At 36.1% G+C, this 20,502-nt stretch overlaps 1 protein-coding gene across 1 annotated transcript in view; it reads right to left on the bottom strand.

Moving 5' to 3' along the window:
- Window positions 1-20,502, bottom strand: part of CCDC171 (coiled-coil domain containing 171) — a gene marked incomplete at both ends in the record, with an annotated part of 66,885 nt that overhangs the window by 4,447 nt on the left and 41,936 nt on the right. The window contains 6 exons of the mRNA XM_010287060.1: window positions 4,165-4,281; window positions 4,997-5,498; window positions 11,483-11,671; window positions 13,570-13,737; window positions 15,625-15,825; window positions 17,735-17,824. Coding sequence (XP_010285362.1) covers window positions 4,165-4,281; window positions 4,997-5,498; window positions 11,483-11,671; window positions 13,570-13,737; window positions 15,625-15,825; window positions 17,735-17,824 — 1,267 coding nt within the window. The remainder of the gene's footprint in view (window positions 1-4,164; window positions 4,282-4,996; window positions 5,499-11,482; window positions 11,672-13,569; window positions 13,738-15,624; window positions 15,826-17,734; window positions 17,825-20,502) is intronic.

Raw genomic sequence — 20,502 nt, 5'->3', positions numbered from 1 at the left:
CTCTTTCTATTTCTTTAAAGCTAAAAATCTTATCCAGCATTTTTATCTTGCACTTCAAATAATAAAACATCATTTGAAATAAAAAAACCCCACATTATTCCTCTCACACCCAGGACAAACTGCTATTGTAATGCTCTGTCTACGTTGGCCAAGGCTCCTCTCTGTTCCTTCTGTTGGTTCTCTATTACTGATCACATGAAAGATAAGTTACCTTGATCATTTTAACTCTTATCACAGATTATCCAATCCTACCTGTCTTTCTGTTTCAAAGACTCTCTCTTTTCTCCAGTCATGATGCATTCACTAGCTTAAACATTTAGTTAAATTAACCTAAAATTAAAACTAGAACATTTGTACTGCCTTTCATGTAAGGTGACACCAAAACCTCCTAAAAAAACCTCTCCTTTGCCCTGAATTTTGGTGAATATCAAAACAAGGATACTGTCAATGAGCTACTGTTCCTTCATTTTTCTTAGTATTTCCACCTGGTATCTCATTTTACACAAGGTTGTTTGCCTGCCAGAAAACACAATATTTCTCCAGATGTGCAGTATCTAGGATGGCAGCCCCCTTCCCTATGTCTAGAACCTCCAGTTTAAACTATAGGAAAAATATATTAATAATAGTAGTTCAGGCAATTGTGTTGTAGCATTTTGAAATGATAATTCCACTTCATAACCAGGATTCCTGTTATTCAGTACACTTCAGCATCCACAACTTAAGGCACTTTTTTAGGACAGGGAATAGAAAAGCAAATCATCATGTTTGTTTATTTTTATGAAGAGCAGTTTGGAGTAAATACACAGAAATACATTGATGCAAGTTACTGACTGCTTTGAAAGACAAAATGAGGATATAATGCAATTCCACAAGGAACTGTACCTATAATCATTGGAAGAGAATATATGGTTTAAGTATATACTTTTTAAGTACCTGCCCACAAAAGATCAAGGAATTCCAATAAACGCATAAAATTACGAACATTGTGATATGTATAAGGAATTATTAGCACAAATACAGCTATATCACAAAGGGCAATTAAACTTAAACAAATGAAGAAAAAGACAATGAGAAGTTCTAAATCTTACTGTGCTGGCAGATGAAGAAGTAGCTCTTGTTTACTCTGCCTCGTTGAAATAGAACAGTTAGCAGGATGAACTCGGTAGTGCTATACAAGACTAAAATTTTCATGCTAAGCTTCAAAAGCTTTGTGTATGTAACACCTCATGGCATTTGTATTCAAAAAGTTTGACCTTTACTTTCTCTGGTTTAACTCAGTACAGATTCTGTTCAAACCAATCTGCAAAACTAACCTTACAAAAAACCAAACCGAAACAAACCAAACCACCACCCAAAACTTTAATGAACTTGTACTGAAATTGAAGCTAAGATCATTCCAACACATGCTGGAATGAGAACCAAACTAATGAACGGTGTGAAGGGACATGGTTATGAAAGTCAAACCAAAACTACGTTTTTAAAAGTTAAAAGCTCAAGAAACATGCCTCCAATCAGAGTGCACAAGCCCAAAAGTTCCAGTGTTATCTAAGTGATCTGGATTTTCTTTCTTTCAACTGCCTTAAAAACTTCCTCATAACCTAGCCATATTTACAAGTAATTTTTAAGACACTGAACCATTCCATATTGTAGATCCAGACAGCACGTTCTTGTGCCTACTCTCTCCTGTGGTGTGCAGTCTAATCTGGAACAGCCATTATTTCAAGATCAGAAGAGAGTAGATACCTCTCAGATTGCATATTTACATTTAAAAAAAAATTCAAAATCGTTTAATGATAGAATCATAGAATCTTTGGGTTGGAAGGGACCTTTTAAGGTCATCTAGCTCAACCCCCCTGCAATGAGCAGGGACATCTTCAACTAGATCAGGTTGCTCAGAGCCCCGTCTAACCTGACCTGGAATGTTTTCAGGGATGGGGCTTCTGCCACCTCTCCGGGCAACCTGTGCCAGTGTTTCACCACCCCCACTGTGAAAAATTTGTTCCTTGTATCAGGTCTACATCTATCCTCTTTTAGTTTAAAACCATTACCCCTTGTCCTATTGCAACAGGCCCTGCTAAAAAACTCTGTCCCTATCTTTCTTAGAAGCTTTAAGTCCTGGAAGGCTGCAATAAGGTCTCCCCAGAGCCTTCTCTTCTCCAGGCTGAACAACTCCAACTCTCTCAGCCTTTTTTCACAGAAGATGTGTTCCATTCCTCTGATCATCTTCATGGACCTCCTCTGGACTTGCTCCAATAGGTCCATGTTTGGGGGCCCCGGAGCTGATGCAGGTCTCCAGGTGGCGTCTCACCAGAGCAGAGCAGAGGGGCAACATCATTTCCCTCTTCCTGCTTGGCAACACTTCTTGTGATAGAGCTCAGGGTATACAGCTGGCCTTCTAGGCTGCTAGTGCAGCTAGTGTGAAGGTTTAAAACCTATTTGAGATATCACTTAGAGAACATAAAATAATTTCCTAAGTATGCAAGCTTTCTTTCAAATACATTCCTTCAGACACCTATCACTTCAATAATTCCAGAAATTTCATGCCAAAGTTTAAGTTACTTATTTTTTGAACCAAAGGTTCTTAAGAGACTCTTAATCTCATGAGCTATGGAATTCCAATTAATTCACGAGCAGTTAGACCCTGAGGTTCTGTGAAAATTACTTAGAATAGGTATAAGTTATGAAAGAGTCACCAAACTGACTGTGGCCATAATATTCTCAGCATGGCTTTTCCTAATTCTCAAAATCAAAATGAGTTGAGGGCACAGATATCAAGTAAATAGAGTTCACCAGAATTCTTATATACTTAAATACCAGCAAAATATCATGAGATTTAGGGTATTCTAACTAGTCACTTCAGCACATTGATGTTGTTGTAAAAGTTCTCTTGATACTTTTCAATTTGCTGTTCTTTCTCAACACTCTATACACAGGAACACTTGCAGTATAAACCCTGTGAATATTCTGAAATATAGTTCAAACTTCATTTTGTAAGGATATAAATTTAAGTTACTGAAAAGAGGATGATCAAAGAAGAGAGCACCCAAAACTGAAATGAAACACTTCTGATTCAATGGCTGACTTCTGCTACCAGTTTACTGTTCAGGCTTCTGGGAAATGTACCACCTTCTCTCTGTCCTGCTATTTCCCTTTATTCATATAAAATATCCTCCCATTCATGTTCTTTCTTCTTTAAGAGAATTGTTGGGACTTTGAAACTCCCAGGTATTAAAGAACTAAGGATGAGAGTTTGGATGAGAGCGATACAGAGGAACCAAGTGAGATCTTGTATTAGTCCTCACTGCAAAGAGATTGAGGAATAGATTTAACAGCTGCAAATCAAGAAGTGACATATCCAGAGACTGGCACTAAAATTTGCCATAGGCATACTAGAATTCTATGAGGGGAGACTAAGAAAATTAGGGAATCTAGACAAAAATCTAATTAAGCATATACTTAGAGAGGGAACACAGTAAAGTCATAAAATAAAGACTGCTATACATTTTGTAAGTTGAGAGCATTTTATTTCTCTCTCAAAAACCACAAGGTAGCAAGCAAACCAGATGAAATTAGTATCCATTAAACTCAAGTGTATTCCAGATTTGGAAATTCTAGACTCGTATCATATAAAACACAGCAGAATATTATTTCCTTTCAGTCAGCAGCGGTAATGTCACCGGCTGACTATGTGCCAGTTTTAGGGCCTCCACTTAAGAAATACACTGATCAAATAGAAATGACATAGGTATTCTCTATGGAAAAAGATTAGGTTGAGCTTCAGTAAAATAATTCTCAAATATTAGAACAGTGGAACAAGTAACTAGGAAGCTTGTACATATTACTTCACTGGAAGCTTTTAAGAATAGGTTAGCGAAATATCTGTTGGCGTGGTGTAGATATTTTCTTCTATCTCACAACAAAGCAGGCAAAACTGTTTATATGCTTTCTAGAAGCACTCTCCAGCCTTCTGATCCCATGCTTCTATATACCAAAATGATAAAGTATCATACGACCAATTAAAAAAAAATTATTCTGTTCCAACAATACAGCTCTCCAGAGATTTGATCCAGAACAGCTTAGAAGAAATCCTAAAAATGGAAATGATGCAAGAACGCTGATTTTTTTTTTACTCTTCTGCTACAAGAATATACTTTTTAAAATTACCTGTTTTGTTAACAACATCCTGTAATTCAGTGACAGAACTGATTATTGCAGCAAGGAGGTTGGAACTAGTAAACCAGCTGAGTGCTTCACCACAGTGAATTTGTTCCTCTTCACAACCTGTGAAATAGAATTGTAGCTTAGATAAGGTACACTACTGTCTCCAGGTCTTTCAGAAATTGACCAAAAGTATATAAGCCACAAACTAATTCGTCTTTCAGGACAATTCAGTCTGTATTAAATATGCTTCCAGAACTACACAAACAGAAATGTAGATGGATCTAGTCTGGGAAACATTTTTGACACCATTTATTCTTGTAGGAGGAAGCACAAGCTGGTCTGGTAACAGAAAGGGATAGGAAGACTACAATAATCTCTAAAGAAAAATTTTGAATCCTATACTAGTATTTTACCTGAATCAGAAAGCAATTTTTTGCATTTTTAGTAAGAAATAAATACTGGAAGTGATTAATAAAAGAAGAGGAAATATCTTTTAAAAAAATGTTGATGTTCAATCATTTAGGAACACCACAAGATATCTACCACAGAGAAGATGCGGTAGCACCTAATTCTGAAATCCATGACGTAAATGCCAAGGATATCAACAGCATGAGTTCATATGTGTAGTTTTAACTTTTCTTTCAATGCTTAACAGACTAAGCATTTCCTTTTACATTTGTCAAGAAATACAGAAATCACAAATCCAGAAATTGCATTTGTCAAAACGTCATTAGCTTTGTCTGCATACTCTATTAATAACAACATTACTATTTGTTATTCACTAACCATGTAATTTGACATAACACTTATCAAAGAAAAAAAACAATTAGCTTACTTGACAGATTACGCTTGCCTTTGGAGTCTCCTACACAAACTAGAATACTAATGCCTTCCTTGAAGCCATTTACCCAGAAGAGGGAACTAGAAGTCTGGGCTAAAACTTTAAGTCTGTTAGCTGCCAAAACTGCAATCACAGCTCTTCGGAATACACGAATTAGGCCTTTGACTTTTCGTTTCTTCAGTTTTGCTTCATCTTGATTGTCTTCCTCTACATCAGAGAGAGCATGAACTAGGGTCCTAATCTCCTGGTTCACCGATTCATAAATGTTGACCTGATCTTGGAGAAGGTCTCTTTGTGAAGACATAGCACACGATCGGCCATAGAGAGGATACAGGCCCCCTGCCAAGAGTGCACAGGCTGCCAGGAGAGATGAATGCTCCTTCTGAATCTGCATTAACGTATTTTTCACAGAAACATTTTCAAGGGCCAATTTCTCCCGTCTTTTTTCAAGCACATAAATTTCTTCCTTGTTTTTCTCTGCTGTTGCTTGGTATTGCTGGGATAAGATGAGAAAACAAGCAAAATCAGAAGAAATAATAACTAGAATATATATTTTTTAAATAAAATCAATTTCACCTAGACAAAAGATAAAAGAATTTTTATTTTTCAGATTCAAATAACACATTAAAGGAACAAAAATTATTAATAATTACTTTTGAAGTATCTCTCCTAGCAAACAGTTACAGAACCAGATATATGAAAACAAATCAATAGTAGGAGGAAAATTTGCACAATCTTCAACTACAAATGGACTCCAGATTTCTGACGACAATCCACTAGTACTGCAATACCTCACAGAGAGTGCAACAGTACCTGGTGGTCCACAATACAGTTTTATTAGTTGATTTAACAATAAGCAATTACATGATCCAATTTCAGAAAGAGCATTGCTCTCCAAAGCAGAAGAGAAAGTTAGTGTAAGAGAGAGAAAAAAAAGGAGGAAGTCTCTGGAAGATAAACCTAGACAGATTGGCAGCAGCTGGGAAAGGGGAAGTAAAGGTGATCTCTTAATTACTTTGTAATCAACCCCCTACTTATATATTCACAGATTAATTAGGTCTCATACAGAATTGAGTTTTCAAAATAACAGTGTAATACAGGTATTTTTATTTTGACTAATGCCATTACAGATTTTTTTTTTCAACTTGCAGAACATTCCTCCTTTTCCTCTATAGGCCCTGAAATAGGCAAAGAGGGAGATTTGAAACAGTAAACCAGTGTAGCAAAATTAAGACTAAGGTTAGACCACACAGACTGGCTGCTTTTGGTAACATGCAGTTTTTGTACAGGAATCAAGACACTACACTGGGACCTCAGAGACTTGAGACTGGCTTCTGGATGCATGACCTCTGTGATTGGAATAACCTCAATATCCTCAAGGGATGTATTTAAACAGGATCTAGTGGTATAAGGAGATAATAAATTTCAGGCACTGTCCACAAAGGACCCACAAGCTCAAGTTAGAATCATAGAACCATTGAGGTTGGAAAAGACCTCTAAGATCACCAAGTCCAACCATTAACCTAGCACTTCCAAGTCCACCACTAAATCACATCCCTAAGCACCACATCTACACATTTTTTAAATACCTCCATGGACAGTGACTCCACCACCTCCCTGGGCAGCCTGCTCCAATGCTAAGCAACTCTTTCAGTGAAGAAATGTTTCCTAATATCCAATCTAAACCTCCCCTGGTGCAACTTGAGGCCATTTCCTCTCGTCCTATCACTAGTTGCTTGGGAGAAGAGACCAACACCCACCTCACTACAACCCCCTTTCAGGTAGTTGTAGAGAGTGATGAGGTCTCCCCTCAGCCTCCTCTTCTCCAGACTGAACAACCCCAGTTCCCTCAGCTGCTCTTCATAAGACTTGTGCTCTAGACTGAGTTAAATGCTTACACTGCAGTTACCATACATGGACACAAAAAGGCAAACATAAATGCAATGACAAATGCATATGATGAAGAAAGGAGGATTATGCTAAGCTTCAGCTACCTCTCTTAGAGCTATAAGCAATTTTGTTAAAAATGGGGAGAGGTTATTCCTGTTAGCAGTGTCCAAAAGAGAAGTAAAATGGTGTCATCCAGCCACATTCCCATATGTGCTATTTGGTACAGGTCCCAAGCACGTGGTGAGGTAATTTCTTCTCCCTCCTCCATTGTGCAAGCACAACACAGTGAAAAAAATACATAGCTATCCCTAGAATGGAAATAAAAGATTCCATGCTTCTAAAGAGATGCACCCTAGTCAGTTAAGAATGTCTTCGACCAAATAAGTTTGGGGTTTTTTTTTGGAAGAGGAAGAATTTGTAACGTTATTAAAATATTCCCATGATACAAAAATAGAGTAGGTAACTAAAAGATTTAATTACAAAACACAATTTACAGGCTTCATATATCACTTTACTACTATAAAATTAAGTATGAGCATGTACAATACTTTCAATGCTACTGCATTATTTACAGTGTTTGATTTTTATAAAAAAAGACCCTGATAGCCTGACTGAAAGGAACTGAAAAGGTAAGCTGAATTTAGAAAACAACTTATGGTTTCTGGCCATCACAGGTGAAAGGCCAATATCTGAGTAAACAAAGTGTGATCCCCACAGGGCTGCTGGGCAGCAATACTAAATATTCAGTGCTCTGGCTAATTACAGCTTATTTTTCAAAAAAGCTTAGTGGTTTTATGCTTATGGTTGTATGGTAATATGCAAAAGTGAACAAGACAATCTCTGACTACAGAAATGTAAAAGTTTTCTAAGAAAATACACGTTCTTGGTTTTACTGGCTATAATTGCTTTTGTCTTACCCTACACTGTTTTTAGTGTTTTCTTCAAAGCTTAGAAGCACCGTTTTTGAAAGGGACATAGAATTCTCTTCCTAAACATTGACAAGCTGGCTTCCTTCAGTTTGAGCTTTGAGGGACACCTCACTGAGTTGCAGAGCTTAGTGGATTCCAAGAATGCTGAACAAAAAATTAGGTGCTACTAGCAATATTATTTTATCCTACTTCTTATTGGGTCCTTACCCTTTATTCTGGCATGAAAACAGAAGTGGAAACTAGAAATATAATGACACTATGACTTCAAAAGGTTTTCCTGTATTTCAGCTGTTCTGTTTTTCTAAATATATACACCTATACATCTAAATAAACAGCATTAACATTGCTGTCTTGTATTTCTTTTCTATGTTTTAAAGTATATGAGCCAGACACATCTATCAAAGAGACCCAGTGGGTCAGGAACAGTATAGTTACGCATACGTCTCTTCCTTTTGCATTGATTGCACTGACTTTTGATACAACTGCAAGATACCACAGCCTTCAGCTAATTCACCTGCCTTGCTGCAAAAGCAAAGCTTCCAAACAACAAAAAAAGCCAATGAAAGAAAAAACATTTTTTTCTCCCTAGAGGACTTTTTCCCTTTCCTATTTAGCAAACCTTTTATTTTTCTGTTGAAATTAACATTTTTCAAGTAGTTACAGGATTTTTCTCTTACAACATGTTTTTGCATATCAGAACAAAACCCTTCTATTTTAAGCAGTCACCACAAAAAATGGGGACAGATTAATACATGTCTACATAATAAGCAAACAACAACTGATAGTTAAAATTCAGAGGACATTTCCTATGAGACTGTGCACAATCTGAATAAATAATCCGTGTGAGGGTACAGAACAGACATAGTAGCATTTTCAAAATGGCACACTATCAAATCAAGAGGACTGCACTCTTGCTACAAAAGACAAGGAAAAAGGATATGCATTTTAAGCTCCATTGACTCTCAACATAGAGACCACAGACAAAGAAGAGTGTTATCTATAGAGTGCCTTGTTTATTGCTGATCTGTGATAAGGCCACTCTGGGAATTTCTGCACTACAGAAAAACAGTGAAACTGCTTTCTGATTACACCATCCATCTGACCTACAGTAACAGCTGTGAAGTAGTGCCTATTAACATCCATAGATCCCATCTTGGAGTCAGGGATCCTGAACAGTACTGTCTGGGGACAAAAGCAGTGGCAGGTGTCATTGCTACTAAAGCCTCCAGATTTTGCGGTGTTACATTCTAATCATAAGGAGACCAATTCTTGAAAAGCCCTAACCTTCTACTGCAGTTCTAAGAAACCAAAATAATAATTTCCAAGATACATTAGTCATATTGCTGTGCAGTCAGAGCTCTCAGTTAACTCCTGAGAGTCTGAATCGACAGTCTTCAGCTTGCTTTCACACACGTACCAACAACTGGGAAAATGAAAGAAGTCTCAACCCAGGAGCTCTGAGGCAAAGTGTCTAGAAGGTAGCATGGACCACTGGTTAAAGGCAAAGTTACAAACAAAAGGATGTACCATTAGCTTGCTGCAGGACAGCAAAAATCACTCATCTTTGCTTTCCAGAAAGGAACTGACATCTACAAGGGCTTAGTTCATTAAACTGCTTGTAATTAACACTCAGATCTTCAGATAGAAAATACAGCAAATTGCTACAGTTTCCTTGTAGTGACAGAATAAATGTCCTAGAGTGATGAGACCGACAGTTCTACAATAAAATACAGAATACTGGCAAATTATATTCTACTTACATTGAATATATGTTTTCTCTAAAATTTAATTAATAAAGCCTGTTAAAATAATTGAAGTATTGCATTATGTATCTTTATGTAAACACTGACACTCAGTAATATCTGGAAGATCCTTTGAACACATTCCATAACTTGTGGCACATTTTTCCTTGTTCCCTATGGAAATAAGGCTACAACATTAGTCTGTCTGCACACCTCTGATCCAACAGAGCAGTGATCTTGCAGACACATATGGCTAACAGTCTCAAAATGCAGTATGTAAATGACAGTTAAGTCTTAGAAAAAACAAGCAATCAGAATTAGGACAGCCCTAACAGCAGACATCCGCAGACCCTATGGATCCCATTAAGGGAAAGGTTTAATCTGGTATTTGCAGGTCCAAAGTCAGTCACAATTAGAAATCCAGAAAAAATTAGACTGTCTTCTTCCTAGATTGACACTGAATGGCAAGAAAGGCAAATATAAGATGGAAAAAGGTAAGATGAAGTTTTGCTGAATTATCTAAACATATACAGACATTGCACTGCTTAGATTGCAACACTACCAGCTTGTACTCCAACAGTACATAACCTGTGTTAGAAAACATGTCCAGATGTTTCTAATAGAAAGTATTTCCCTTTTAGAAAGCCAGTAGTCCTGTACAGCAAGCTGACAGATAAAAGCCTTTTCCATAAGAAATACCTAATGCACCCTCCACAGAAGAAAGCCGTGTTATGCTCTACTTGCTGTCTACACAGTTCAGCTGAGAAGACTGACAGGTTCAGCCCCATCCCAAAGAACGGTGCAGTACTGCACAGCACCAATTCTCCACAATACACCAGCGTTCTGAAAGAGATGACTGACATTTTTTGTGTGTAGCATCCATGGAGGTAGAAATCTAAATTGCATAACTCTTTCCTTCTTTAGGAAGGAAAAATTAAAATTAAACTTCCTCATTTCATCACTCTCTTTGTTGGCAATGATTTCTTAAGATGAAATTGCAGAATGTTCAGGGAACTTAATATAAGTCTGGAGGCCACTTACTCCACTCATAGGGATGTTTTAGCATTGCCAATACCCAATGTGAAATGTAAATATCAAGCAAAAAACATATACAAGATTTTAACTCATTCCCAAGAAATTACCATAAATTTCTCTGTCTAAAGAATACTTCATAAATACATTTTTAAGACTGTAAAGACTTCCAAGCCCAAAATCTGACTCAAATACAGCATTCTTCTGATGAAGTAAGTTTCAGATGGCAGTCACAAATATCAAGGCATATCTTATTTCCTGTATTTCATAACACTTAACTGAAACATGTAAAGGAATATGGCTGTGAAGACAATGAATTGTGGTTGTAGAATTAACAGTGAAAATTTTAGATTGCAAATAACTGTTATAACAATCAGTGATGACAGTTTTACACTCTTGAACCACTGCTCCCTGTAGTATCTGTATAACCAAGTCCTTTAATACTGTTGAAATCTACCACTGTAACTGTTAGTTGATTCTTATGGGCAGAATGTATATACCTAAATTTATCCCCAGATGACACCACATTACTGTTACTCTGCAGAGTCTTTGCAAAGCATGACACTGAAAAAGTAACTACTACCCTACATAATTCTTAAAATAAGCCATTTCAATCTTAGAGCTTTAGCATTCTCAAAAAAAAAAAAAAAATCACTAGCAACTGCTAGACCAAATTAAACGATTCATTTCTGGAATGTTTTAACAAAATAATTTATTTCTTATTATCAGTAAAGTTAATACTAGTACATTGTTGGGGTTTTTTTTCATTTTAAAGACACTCTACAATTGCCAAACAACCTTAAATTGGTTAGGAGCTTAAACCACTGAAATAATGAATTAAATATTTACAAGAAAAAAAATATAATTGGAAGTTCACAGCACCATACCTGTGCCCTTGCATGAACTTCCCCAAGGAGACCCGAGTACTGCTGTTCCAGATACTTTTTTTGTTTCTGCCAGCAGCTTTCCTGGGCTTTCATTTGTTCAGCCATTTTGCTAAAAGCATCTTCCTGGCTCTGTTGAAGCTCCTTCATAGTATCGGATTTGTTCTTACAAACATATTCTAGGTGATATATCTGTGTGACAAGCATTTAAAAAGAAATTCTTTTACCTTTCAAAACACCTTTTTACTTTAATTGTACATATTAATATAAGCACAGACATATTTGTTAAAACTAAGTAACAGCCTTTCAAAACAGATTACTTCCTTGAATCTTGCAACAAAACTGAGACATATTTTGGAATAATGAATTTCCCTTGGGTTCAGGTTCACCATCCTTATACCACCTTGCAGATATCTGTTACCTTTTTTGTTGGAAACCTGAACTGGACACTTCCTGTATTTTTTTGAAACGAGTGCATTAAATCTTGTGCCACTACATTAGTAATCCGAGTATACCAGTCCTTTAGCAGTTTGCAAGGACTGCAAGTAATAATGAAAAAACAGCCCTTAATTTTATTTTTTGTTTTATTGGAAAGCCAAGACATTCCATATATTATTAAGTATTAAAATAATTTCAGGAAATTTTAGTATACAGAATGGTTTTCTCGCAAGCAGCTCATTAGCTTATGATGTGTTTTCAACAAGCATGAAAAGATTCACTCTGTCATTCAACTTTGCAGCTCTTGTGCAAACTAAATGGAGGACTGAATCAAGCTAACGATGACTGCTAAATACACATGCCTACACTTTGTTACTAGAGAATATCAGAAAGATACCTGCCAAATAGATCACACCGAACTGCAGGAGAAAAATTTTGTTCTCAGAAAGCAGGTACAGCACAGGTAACAATACTGTCCCAAACCCCTGAAAAGCTGGTAAGTACATGAAAAGTGCCCTAGAGAGATTACAATCAATCTCAATAACCATACTAAATTAAAAAGCAAGAAACAATAAGACACAACACCCCCAAACACTGCCAACAATGTTCACTCCCTTCCCTTCCATGCCCTTTCCTCCTCTACTTCAAAAGGAAAACAGAAATGTACATCCAATCTGCATAATCCAGAATTTATTTCATACTATCCATCTTTAGTAATTTCCATTGACTGCTAGGGTATTTACTAAATGATGGGCAGAGTGAAAACAATTCACTGTAACCAGCCCTGTCCCTTACTCAGGCCAGAGGAGTGGTCACAATTCCAGCAGATGAGAAACATCTGAAAGAGCTTTTCCCTCCCTGTGCCTCAAGAACATAATGTCAAGGCAGCCAAGATCCGGAGTCTCTCTATTGGACTGCAGGACTGGCCTGATTAATGCAGCCAGAACATGAACTGAGATCCTGAAGAGCGAGAAATACTAGTCTGTGGAGCCAGTTTAAGTTATTTAAAAAGAGATCTTTTCTTTCCCAAAAATGAAGGGATTTCTGGGGAGAAAGGCCATGTAAGCTTATTCACATTACAATCATTCAGAAAAGAACAGCTTCTCCCTTAAACAAATATTAACATGTTTTATAAAAATAAGTATTTTCTATTATATTTCTCAATCCAAATTTCATAATCCAAAAGATAAACAAAAAAACCCTCACATTTATGTTTTCAGATAGTACCTCTGAATCATAAACAAATAATTTAAAGATGATGTTCCTGGTGTAAATGCATTTTGTTTCTGTTTTATGCTAAAATAAAGACTTGCTTTATTAGTGTAAATGACTAAGTTCTTTGAATTGCTTCATCAGTAAGATTAATTTATTTTCTTTTAATTAGGTCCCTGTGGCTAATATTGGCTAGTACTATTAGCATGTCCTGCACAGAAAGTGGAGCTTAGAGACTTCATACAGACTTCAGTCACATTTACATGCCCACAGCAATGGCATCAAACTGAGTTGTAGACAAGCCATAATTAATGGTATTGAATTATTAACGTCCAAATTCTTTTTGAAATAAGATGAATGTCAGTCCTTTTTAATGATACTGTGATGTGGACAAATGTCACTGAATTTAATAGAGGTATTTGGTGCCTAAGGACACTTACCTTCTCATTAGCCCTGTTGAGGTCTAAGATCAGGACATCAACATTCTCCTGCAAGACTGCACAAAGCTCAGACCAAGAGAATCTGTCTAGGATGCCTTCTGGTTGTTTTATAAGCACACAGCCTGCTACCAAACGCTGGTATAAGCTATGGAGGAAGGTTAGCTTCTCCTGAGACAAAAAGAAAAATTAACTGTTGTATCTGAACAGTGTTAAAATCCGAAGAGATGCATCATATGTGTAGTAATGTGAGCTGCACACACCTGAAAAAAAACCCGCAAAACTCATTCTCAAACCTTTTCAAAAGCAGTATTTTTAATATTTTCAGTCATACATAATAAAGTCAGAGTAAGACAACACTTTTTAGAAAATTTGTGTAATATATAGTATATAAACAAAGAAAACCCAGTCCTGCAGTGGTCACAACCATGACCTGATACAGATAAAAATTTCCATGCTATTAATAGATGCAATTTAATAATTCATGTTAACACTTTTAGGTACATTCAAACTACATCCACTTCCAATATCTGCATAGTACACAGAAAATTATCTTGATTGGCTTGGCAGCACAACAGACTGCTTATACGACTATCACTCTAAAGTCTTTTAAAAATTTGTTTGTGTGGATTATGTATGATTAAACAGGTAGACAAAATAGTGTTAAAGCTTCATCAGTTAAATTCCACAAGCCGTGCCTCAACCCTTTACACTGATTTTAGTCGGCAGTATAATAGTTGATGCAAGTTATAAACTGTAGCAACAATAGCATGCAACAGAAATTCCAGCCTTCGTCCTTGTCAGTACATATATGCAACTTAGCAACTTCCATTAAGACAACAATAGAAAGCTCTATCTCAAAAGCCACAAGAAATAAAGCCTTTATTCAAAGTCCGTAAACCATTGTAAACGTTCTCATTAGGAGAACCAAGACCCCAGGGGTCTTCCATAACGCTTCACATCAAGAAAATGTGGATGACTGAGATGGGTCTACTTTTTTTCTGAGCCTTTTCCATTATACTTAGGTGTATTTTCTCACAATTATTTCGTGGTATTTTAGGCAATAAAAAATTGTAGTTTAGTTTAACTTTGTTTCTAGCAGATCCCCTAATTCCCCAAGGAAAACCTGGTGTGCCACCATCATTACATTGTTGCTGGAGCTGGGATAAGCCAAGGATGATAATTATCCATTTGGCATGAAAAAAGGGATCCCAAGACCCAAAATCAATTTACACATGTCGAATGCAACCACAGTGTTACAGACATGCTGACTTTACAATATAGCCAGGCTTCTAGTTTCCTTCACTTTAATCATTATCTGATGCGTATAGCAAGTCCAGCTGCTTCATGTGGACACTATTTAAATACCAGACTGCAAAGGAGGTGGAAAGAATGTTTCCTTTTTACTCAGTTGGCATCCATGTTCAAATTTGTGGAAGTAATGAGCTCAATATGCACGACTGTCACAAGAACATCATTGCTATTGCTAGTACAGAATTACTTTATTGAGGGTGGAAAAATTAACAAAATTAACATCTGTAAACAAATATAAGGAGATAATAATTCCGAAATAAGACTTTGTTAAGCAATTTGACATATAACACACCACAATGACCTAACAGGTCACAAATAAGAATTCCTAGGTTTTGTGGCATGCAGGGAAAACTACCTCAATTTTTCATCTATCAATTGCCATGTCAATCAGTAATTAACAACACATTACGATGATACTATTGTATGTTCCAACAAATTTTATTAACTTCCAATTTGAAAGAAAGAAATAATTGTTTGTCAGGCATAGCTCTTTCAATAAACTCAGTTGTTCAAAAATTCAAAATACTGGGAGAGTTAAGCTATTAGTTCTGATAGAGAAGAAAGAGAACCAATTTGTCCTGAGATCTTGTAGATATTAAATACATATTTCAAAATATGTATCTTAAAATCATATTTTGGGGATAAATCTGTTAAGACTAAGAGTAAAAATCTGATGTATGTAAATTTGTAAAGTTGAGATTAAATAAAGACTCTTTTTGACAGTCATCTTTTCTCTGGTAATACCTCCACATCCTTCTGGTAAGCCCTGGTAAGCTTCTGGATTTCATTTTCAAATTCTGTGGCACGTACTTTCTCCTTCTCCCAGCATTGCCGCATATTCTGTAGTTCCACTTTTAAAGTTCCTATTAAAGTCTCTCTCTCTGCACACTTAGTGTGCAGATGATTTAACTCTTTATTGGCATCAGCCAGGTTATCCTGAGCTTCCTGCAGAACAGAGACATGGAACAGAAAGGCTGGTAAGAATTTTACTCTATAAAATGTTACCTTAGTCCAGTGCTCAGCATTTGAAAAAGTAAACAGTCATATAGCCACGTGTTCAGAATACTCCAGGCTAAGTTGACTGTATCTTGTCAATAACAGAATTTCAAAATTGATAATAGTTCTTCTCCACAGTTTGTAACTAGATGGCATCAGAAATTCATCTTTGAGAGTTAAAAGCTTCATGATGCAGTGACCTTCGGAATCCCCTTTACCCCCACAACTGGGGTAAAGAGCAGAATGCATGTATGCAAGTTATCCTCTGCAGAGTGGAGAGCTCTCAAAGCTAGTGAAAAGATGTCTTATTTTCCTAAGTATATCTCTGATCCATGACTGCTGAGTTGGTAGGCAACACAGACAGCTGTTGTTACCCACTGTATTCTTCATCTGCATAATAAAAAAAAGTGAGAACTCTCTTTGGAGGTTTGACCATGGGAAGCAACTAATAATCAGACATGGTCATAAATACAATCATTATGTTTCAAGTACCAAATCTCACAAGGTAAACAAAGAACTTAATACACTACCCCTTCAACCAAAAGATTGCTGAGATGGAGTGGACAGATACCCATGCTTTTCTCTCTTACAAGCACTGGACTTCCAGCACTGCTAAGTTTGCTAAAAGTCAAACTGAAAGCATTGTTTGCTTTTCATAGAATCATAGCGGCTTATATAGGAAATATAATAGGAAAGATACTCCAAAATTCATCAGACAATGACAACTTTTATTCTTCTTAATGAAAATATTAAAATATTAAAGCAATGTTATATTTATAACACAAATGTTTTCAGACTGGGTCTAGTTTTCACTCATATATACAATTTTATTACCAAAAATTTAAAGAGATCAGAAACTGGTGTACTGAATAAAAACCAGCACCATCCATGTGTAGCAAACACAGTTTTTGCATGAAGAATACCAGTATCTGTTGCAATGGGTTGCAGAATTTTTAGGTGCCTTACAAAGGTGCTGCAACAGAAGCACAAGTCTTAAGTCTTCTGAACATAAATTAGTAAAGACAGTTCAGATCAGATGACAGGACATCGTGCACTAGTATCAACTAATATGAAGATTCAATGACTGTTGCAGAAGCTATCTGTGACTAAACTCAAATGATAAAGCAGCATATCCCCAGAAAAACAATCTAAGAAACACTGGGAGTAGAGACATCCTATTTTGGCAGTAATATAATACACTGCCAGTTGGGAGATTAAGTTTAACCATGACCTCAGGACTTCCTCACTCCCTTGGCCACTGATGTAACCAGACAGGACATTACAAAAGTGGTATGTCAGACAAAAACAGACCAAAAAAAATTGCTTTTCAGAAACAAAAGAAAAGAGTTCTCAAGTGTTTTTATCAGTTCCCAGGTAGATTTTACTCTAAGAAATTTTGGGCTGCACATTGTACAACTGTGAACGATAACCTGATGCTTCATACATGCATTAACTTGTCTGATAAACACAAACAAACAAAAAAAAAATTAACACAGGAAAGACTTCTTTAATAACATGTACTTTCATATGAACAGACGTAATTAAATTATCTTCTCCTTTTCTTGAGTAAAAAAGTTAAAAGACAAAAAATTACTGATACTGATTTCAATATAAAACAATACTTTGCAAATTGATCAACCGCTTTCAAATTATTTCAGAAGTGCAATCATTGAAAAGATCAGGTGGTAACCAGAAGAAAGCAGCATGGCTTAACACAAGCTTGCAAGGTAAACTAGTGTCCTCAGAAGAATATAATGATACAGAGATTTATGTGGATAAAAAAAAAAAGATACCTTAAATCCAGAAAGATATTTTTTTCAGAACTTTCAAATTTTATGTTAAGTTCATGAAACCATACCTTAAAATCTTGACTTAAAGCACACATTTTCTCTTTGGATATCTCAAGTTCTTTTGTCATCTTTTCACACAAAGCCTTCTTTTTCCCAAGCTGTGAAAAATATGAGGTCAAACAGGCTTTTTACAGAAAGGCTACATAATCACTTGAATATAAAGGAAGAATTTTGTATATAAATGAAAAAAAAAATGGTTTTTTGATTCCTTTGACAATATTTATACTCCACACAATCTAAATATGCTATTACAAAAGCACTAAATAACTCTTTTATAATGATTTAAGATAAGTAGCAGTGCTAGAATCCCGAACCGAGTCCAGTATTAACTTTCCCATTAACTCTCAAAATATCTGACAAAAACACAGACTTTGAAAAGTATTTGAAAATGTAATATACTCAGATTACAATCTGAGGAGTGGTTTGAGAAAACAAGTTTTCAAAGTCAGTGGCCATTTGCAGAAATCGTCCAGCTACGAGTGTGGTCTCTACGTTTTACTGAGTGCTGGATAATACTCACATACCTGTAAGAAGCAGCAATGTTCCCCAGAGGCATGACAACTACTGAACTGTTTATAGTGTTACAAGCAACCACCTTAGAGGTAGCTCATGACCATAATATGTACTAGCTTCACCTTCCACTTCAAAAAAAGTTAACAACACATCACTATAATCTGTATCTATAACCTGATGATAAGGTTAGCAATACAAATGTCTGAAAGAAAGCATCGAACAGAGATATATTATAGTGCAGGTTACTGATGGTACTTGAGCATTAAGGAGCAACGTAGAGTAAATCCCACTTACAAAATCTACAAATTACTTTGGAAATTGTTATTTTTGTTTGATCTCAAATCAGGAGACCTGGCAGAACCCTTAGAAATAACTTCAGTAAATTACAAAATCCTACTGGAATATTTCCAGTCTTTTTGTTGGTTTACTAGCCTTCTCTCTCTCACCAAACATATTCTAGCCTCTGCACTATACAGAAAGTCAAAAGCTTGTTATCTGTCAAAAAGAAAATACTTATACACCTTTCAGTCACACAAATGAACTAGATCATTTAATCTAATGTTTAACACAGTAAGTTAAAGGTGACACATGACAAGTTTACCAGCATATTTCACAGGTGTACACAGATATGAGTAACTCCATTGATATGTGGGATCTTGTCGAAAATCTTTCTATAAAAAGAACCACTACATAATTACTCAAAACTAAACACTTACTGCTGTGTATTAAAACATCCTGTTTTTATTGCACAGTGCCCTTCATATTCCCTTTGTGCATTATTGTATTATTAAAAAGTTTTATTACTAATCATATCTAATATATAAAAAGCCAAAAGCAGCATTATCTATGGGGGTGGGTGTAATCAAGAAGGACAGAGCACTGCCCTTTCTGTGCACCATGAAGGTGCTCAGTGATCTCCGGCTCCATATGACAACTTCAGGGTCAGTCACATGCAGTCCTACTGGGAAGTCTTGTGGCAGGTCATCAGTTGGTCCTGCTCTGCTTGCGATTTATTTTCCTTGACAGTTCATTCTTCTTTCTGTCAGAATACTCTCTTTGCTTTCTTAGCAGCCACCCCCTTGGTCTCCCCACTGCTGTCTCTGGCACAGTTTCACAACAAAGCACATCACTAAGCCAAAGCCTGCTGAGTCGACTTTTCAACTGTGCTGCCTATCACGTGACATTCCTCCTCCCAAATAACAATTCGCTGTGGGTAATATGTTCCTAGTTACTCTGCAGCTTCCAGACTTAGGTCTCAGAAGAGTTTCATAATGACTATACACATCGGTTCTCTTATCTCACCGGGAGAGACCTAACAGTGCTTGCTGTTTACAAAAGTATAATTGTTTCCATGGTCACTTATTTTTGCGCCTGTTGAACAAACTCAAAGCTCTTGCGGGAGACCATTCTTTTCCCAATAAAAGGGGCAAAGCCGATGGACTTTTCTTCTGTTTTTTGTCTTTTTTTTTTTTTTTTAAACGTTATGACTGACTAGCTAGACTATGCATTTGTCAAAACAAAAGACAAAACCTAGAAATGAAAAAACAGGACTGGCATTTTTACGATCTTATCACATCTTGCCTTTCTGTATATGCCAGTTTTATCCAAAGATAAGCTAATTACAAGTTTGTACAGAAAGCTTTAACAGTGCAGTTAACTTCTCTCTACAGCCTTTATAGCCGCAAATTCATAAAACATTTACACCCAAGATAATTAATTTGATCACATTAGCAATAAAAATGAGAAAATAAATGCAAGACTGTGACTCTTCAGTCAGTGAACTAATAGGCCAGTACAAATGGAATGGAAAAAAAATTTTTTTTCAAGTGTAAGACTTCCAAAATTGAAATATTTCCATTACTGTTTTAGATAAAGTATTGTCACAGTCCGATTTTACTTGAAAAGACCTCAAAATAGCACCACCAGACTTAATCATAAAAACACTTATCTCAGAAAATTATGTCTCTTTTTAAACGTACATGGGCATGCACATTTACATAACTGATACCAATGACTGTGAAGGCTCAAGTGTTGTATATTTTAGGAATATTGCAGTATACACTCCCCAATTTGTAAATCATCATCTCTTAACTGAAATCCTAGATACAAATGGTTCATTTTCTTGAATGTTTATTGAAAATAATAACCCTAATAGGTTTAATAAAAAACAAAACAAAACAAAATAAACTAAAAAGAAAAAAAAGAAAAAAACCTCTTCTCTCTGTCCCCTGAAATGTAAATGAAACTTCACTGTAGGGCAAGC

Source organism: Phaethon lepturus, unplaced genomic scaffold (assembly GCF_000687285.1).
Source record: "Phaethon lepturus isolate BGI_N335 unplaced genomic scaffold, ASM68728v1 scaffold41945, whole genome shotgun sequence".
NCBI lineage: Eukaryota > Metazoa > Chordata > Aves > Phaethontiformes > Phaethontidae > Phaethon > Phaethon lepturus.
The sequence above is the reverse complement of the archived record's forward strand: the minus strand, read 5'-3'. Positions and strand labels throughout refer to the sequence as shown.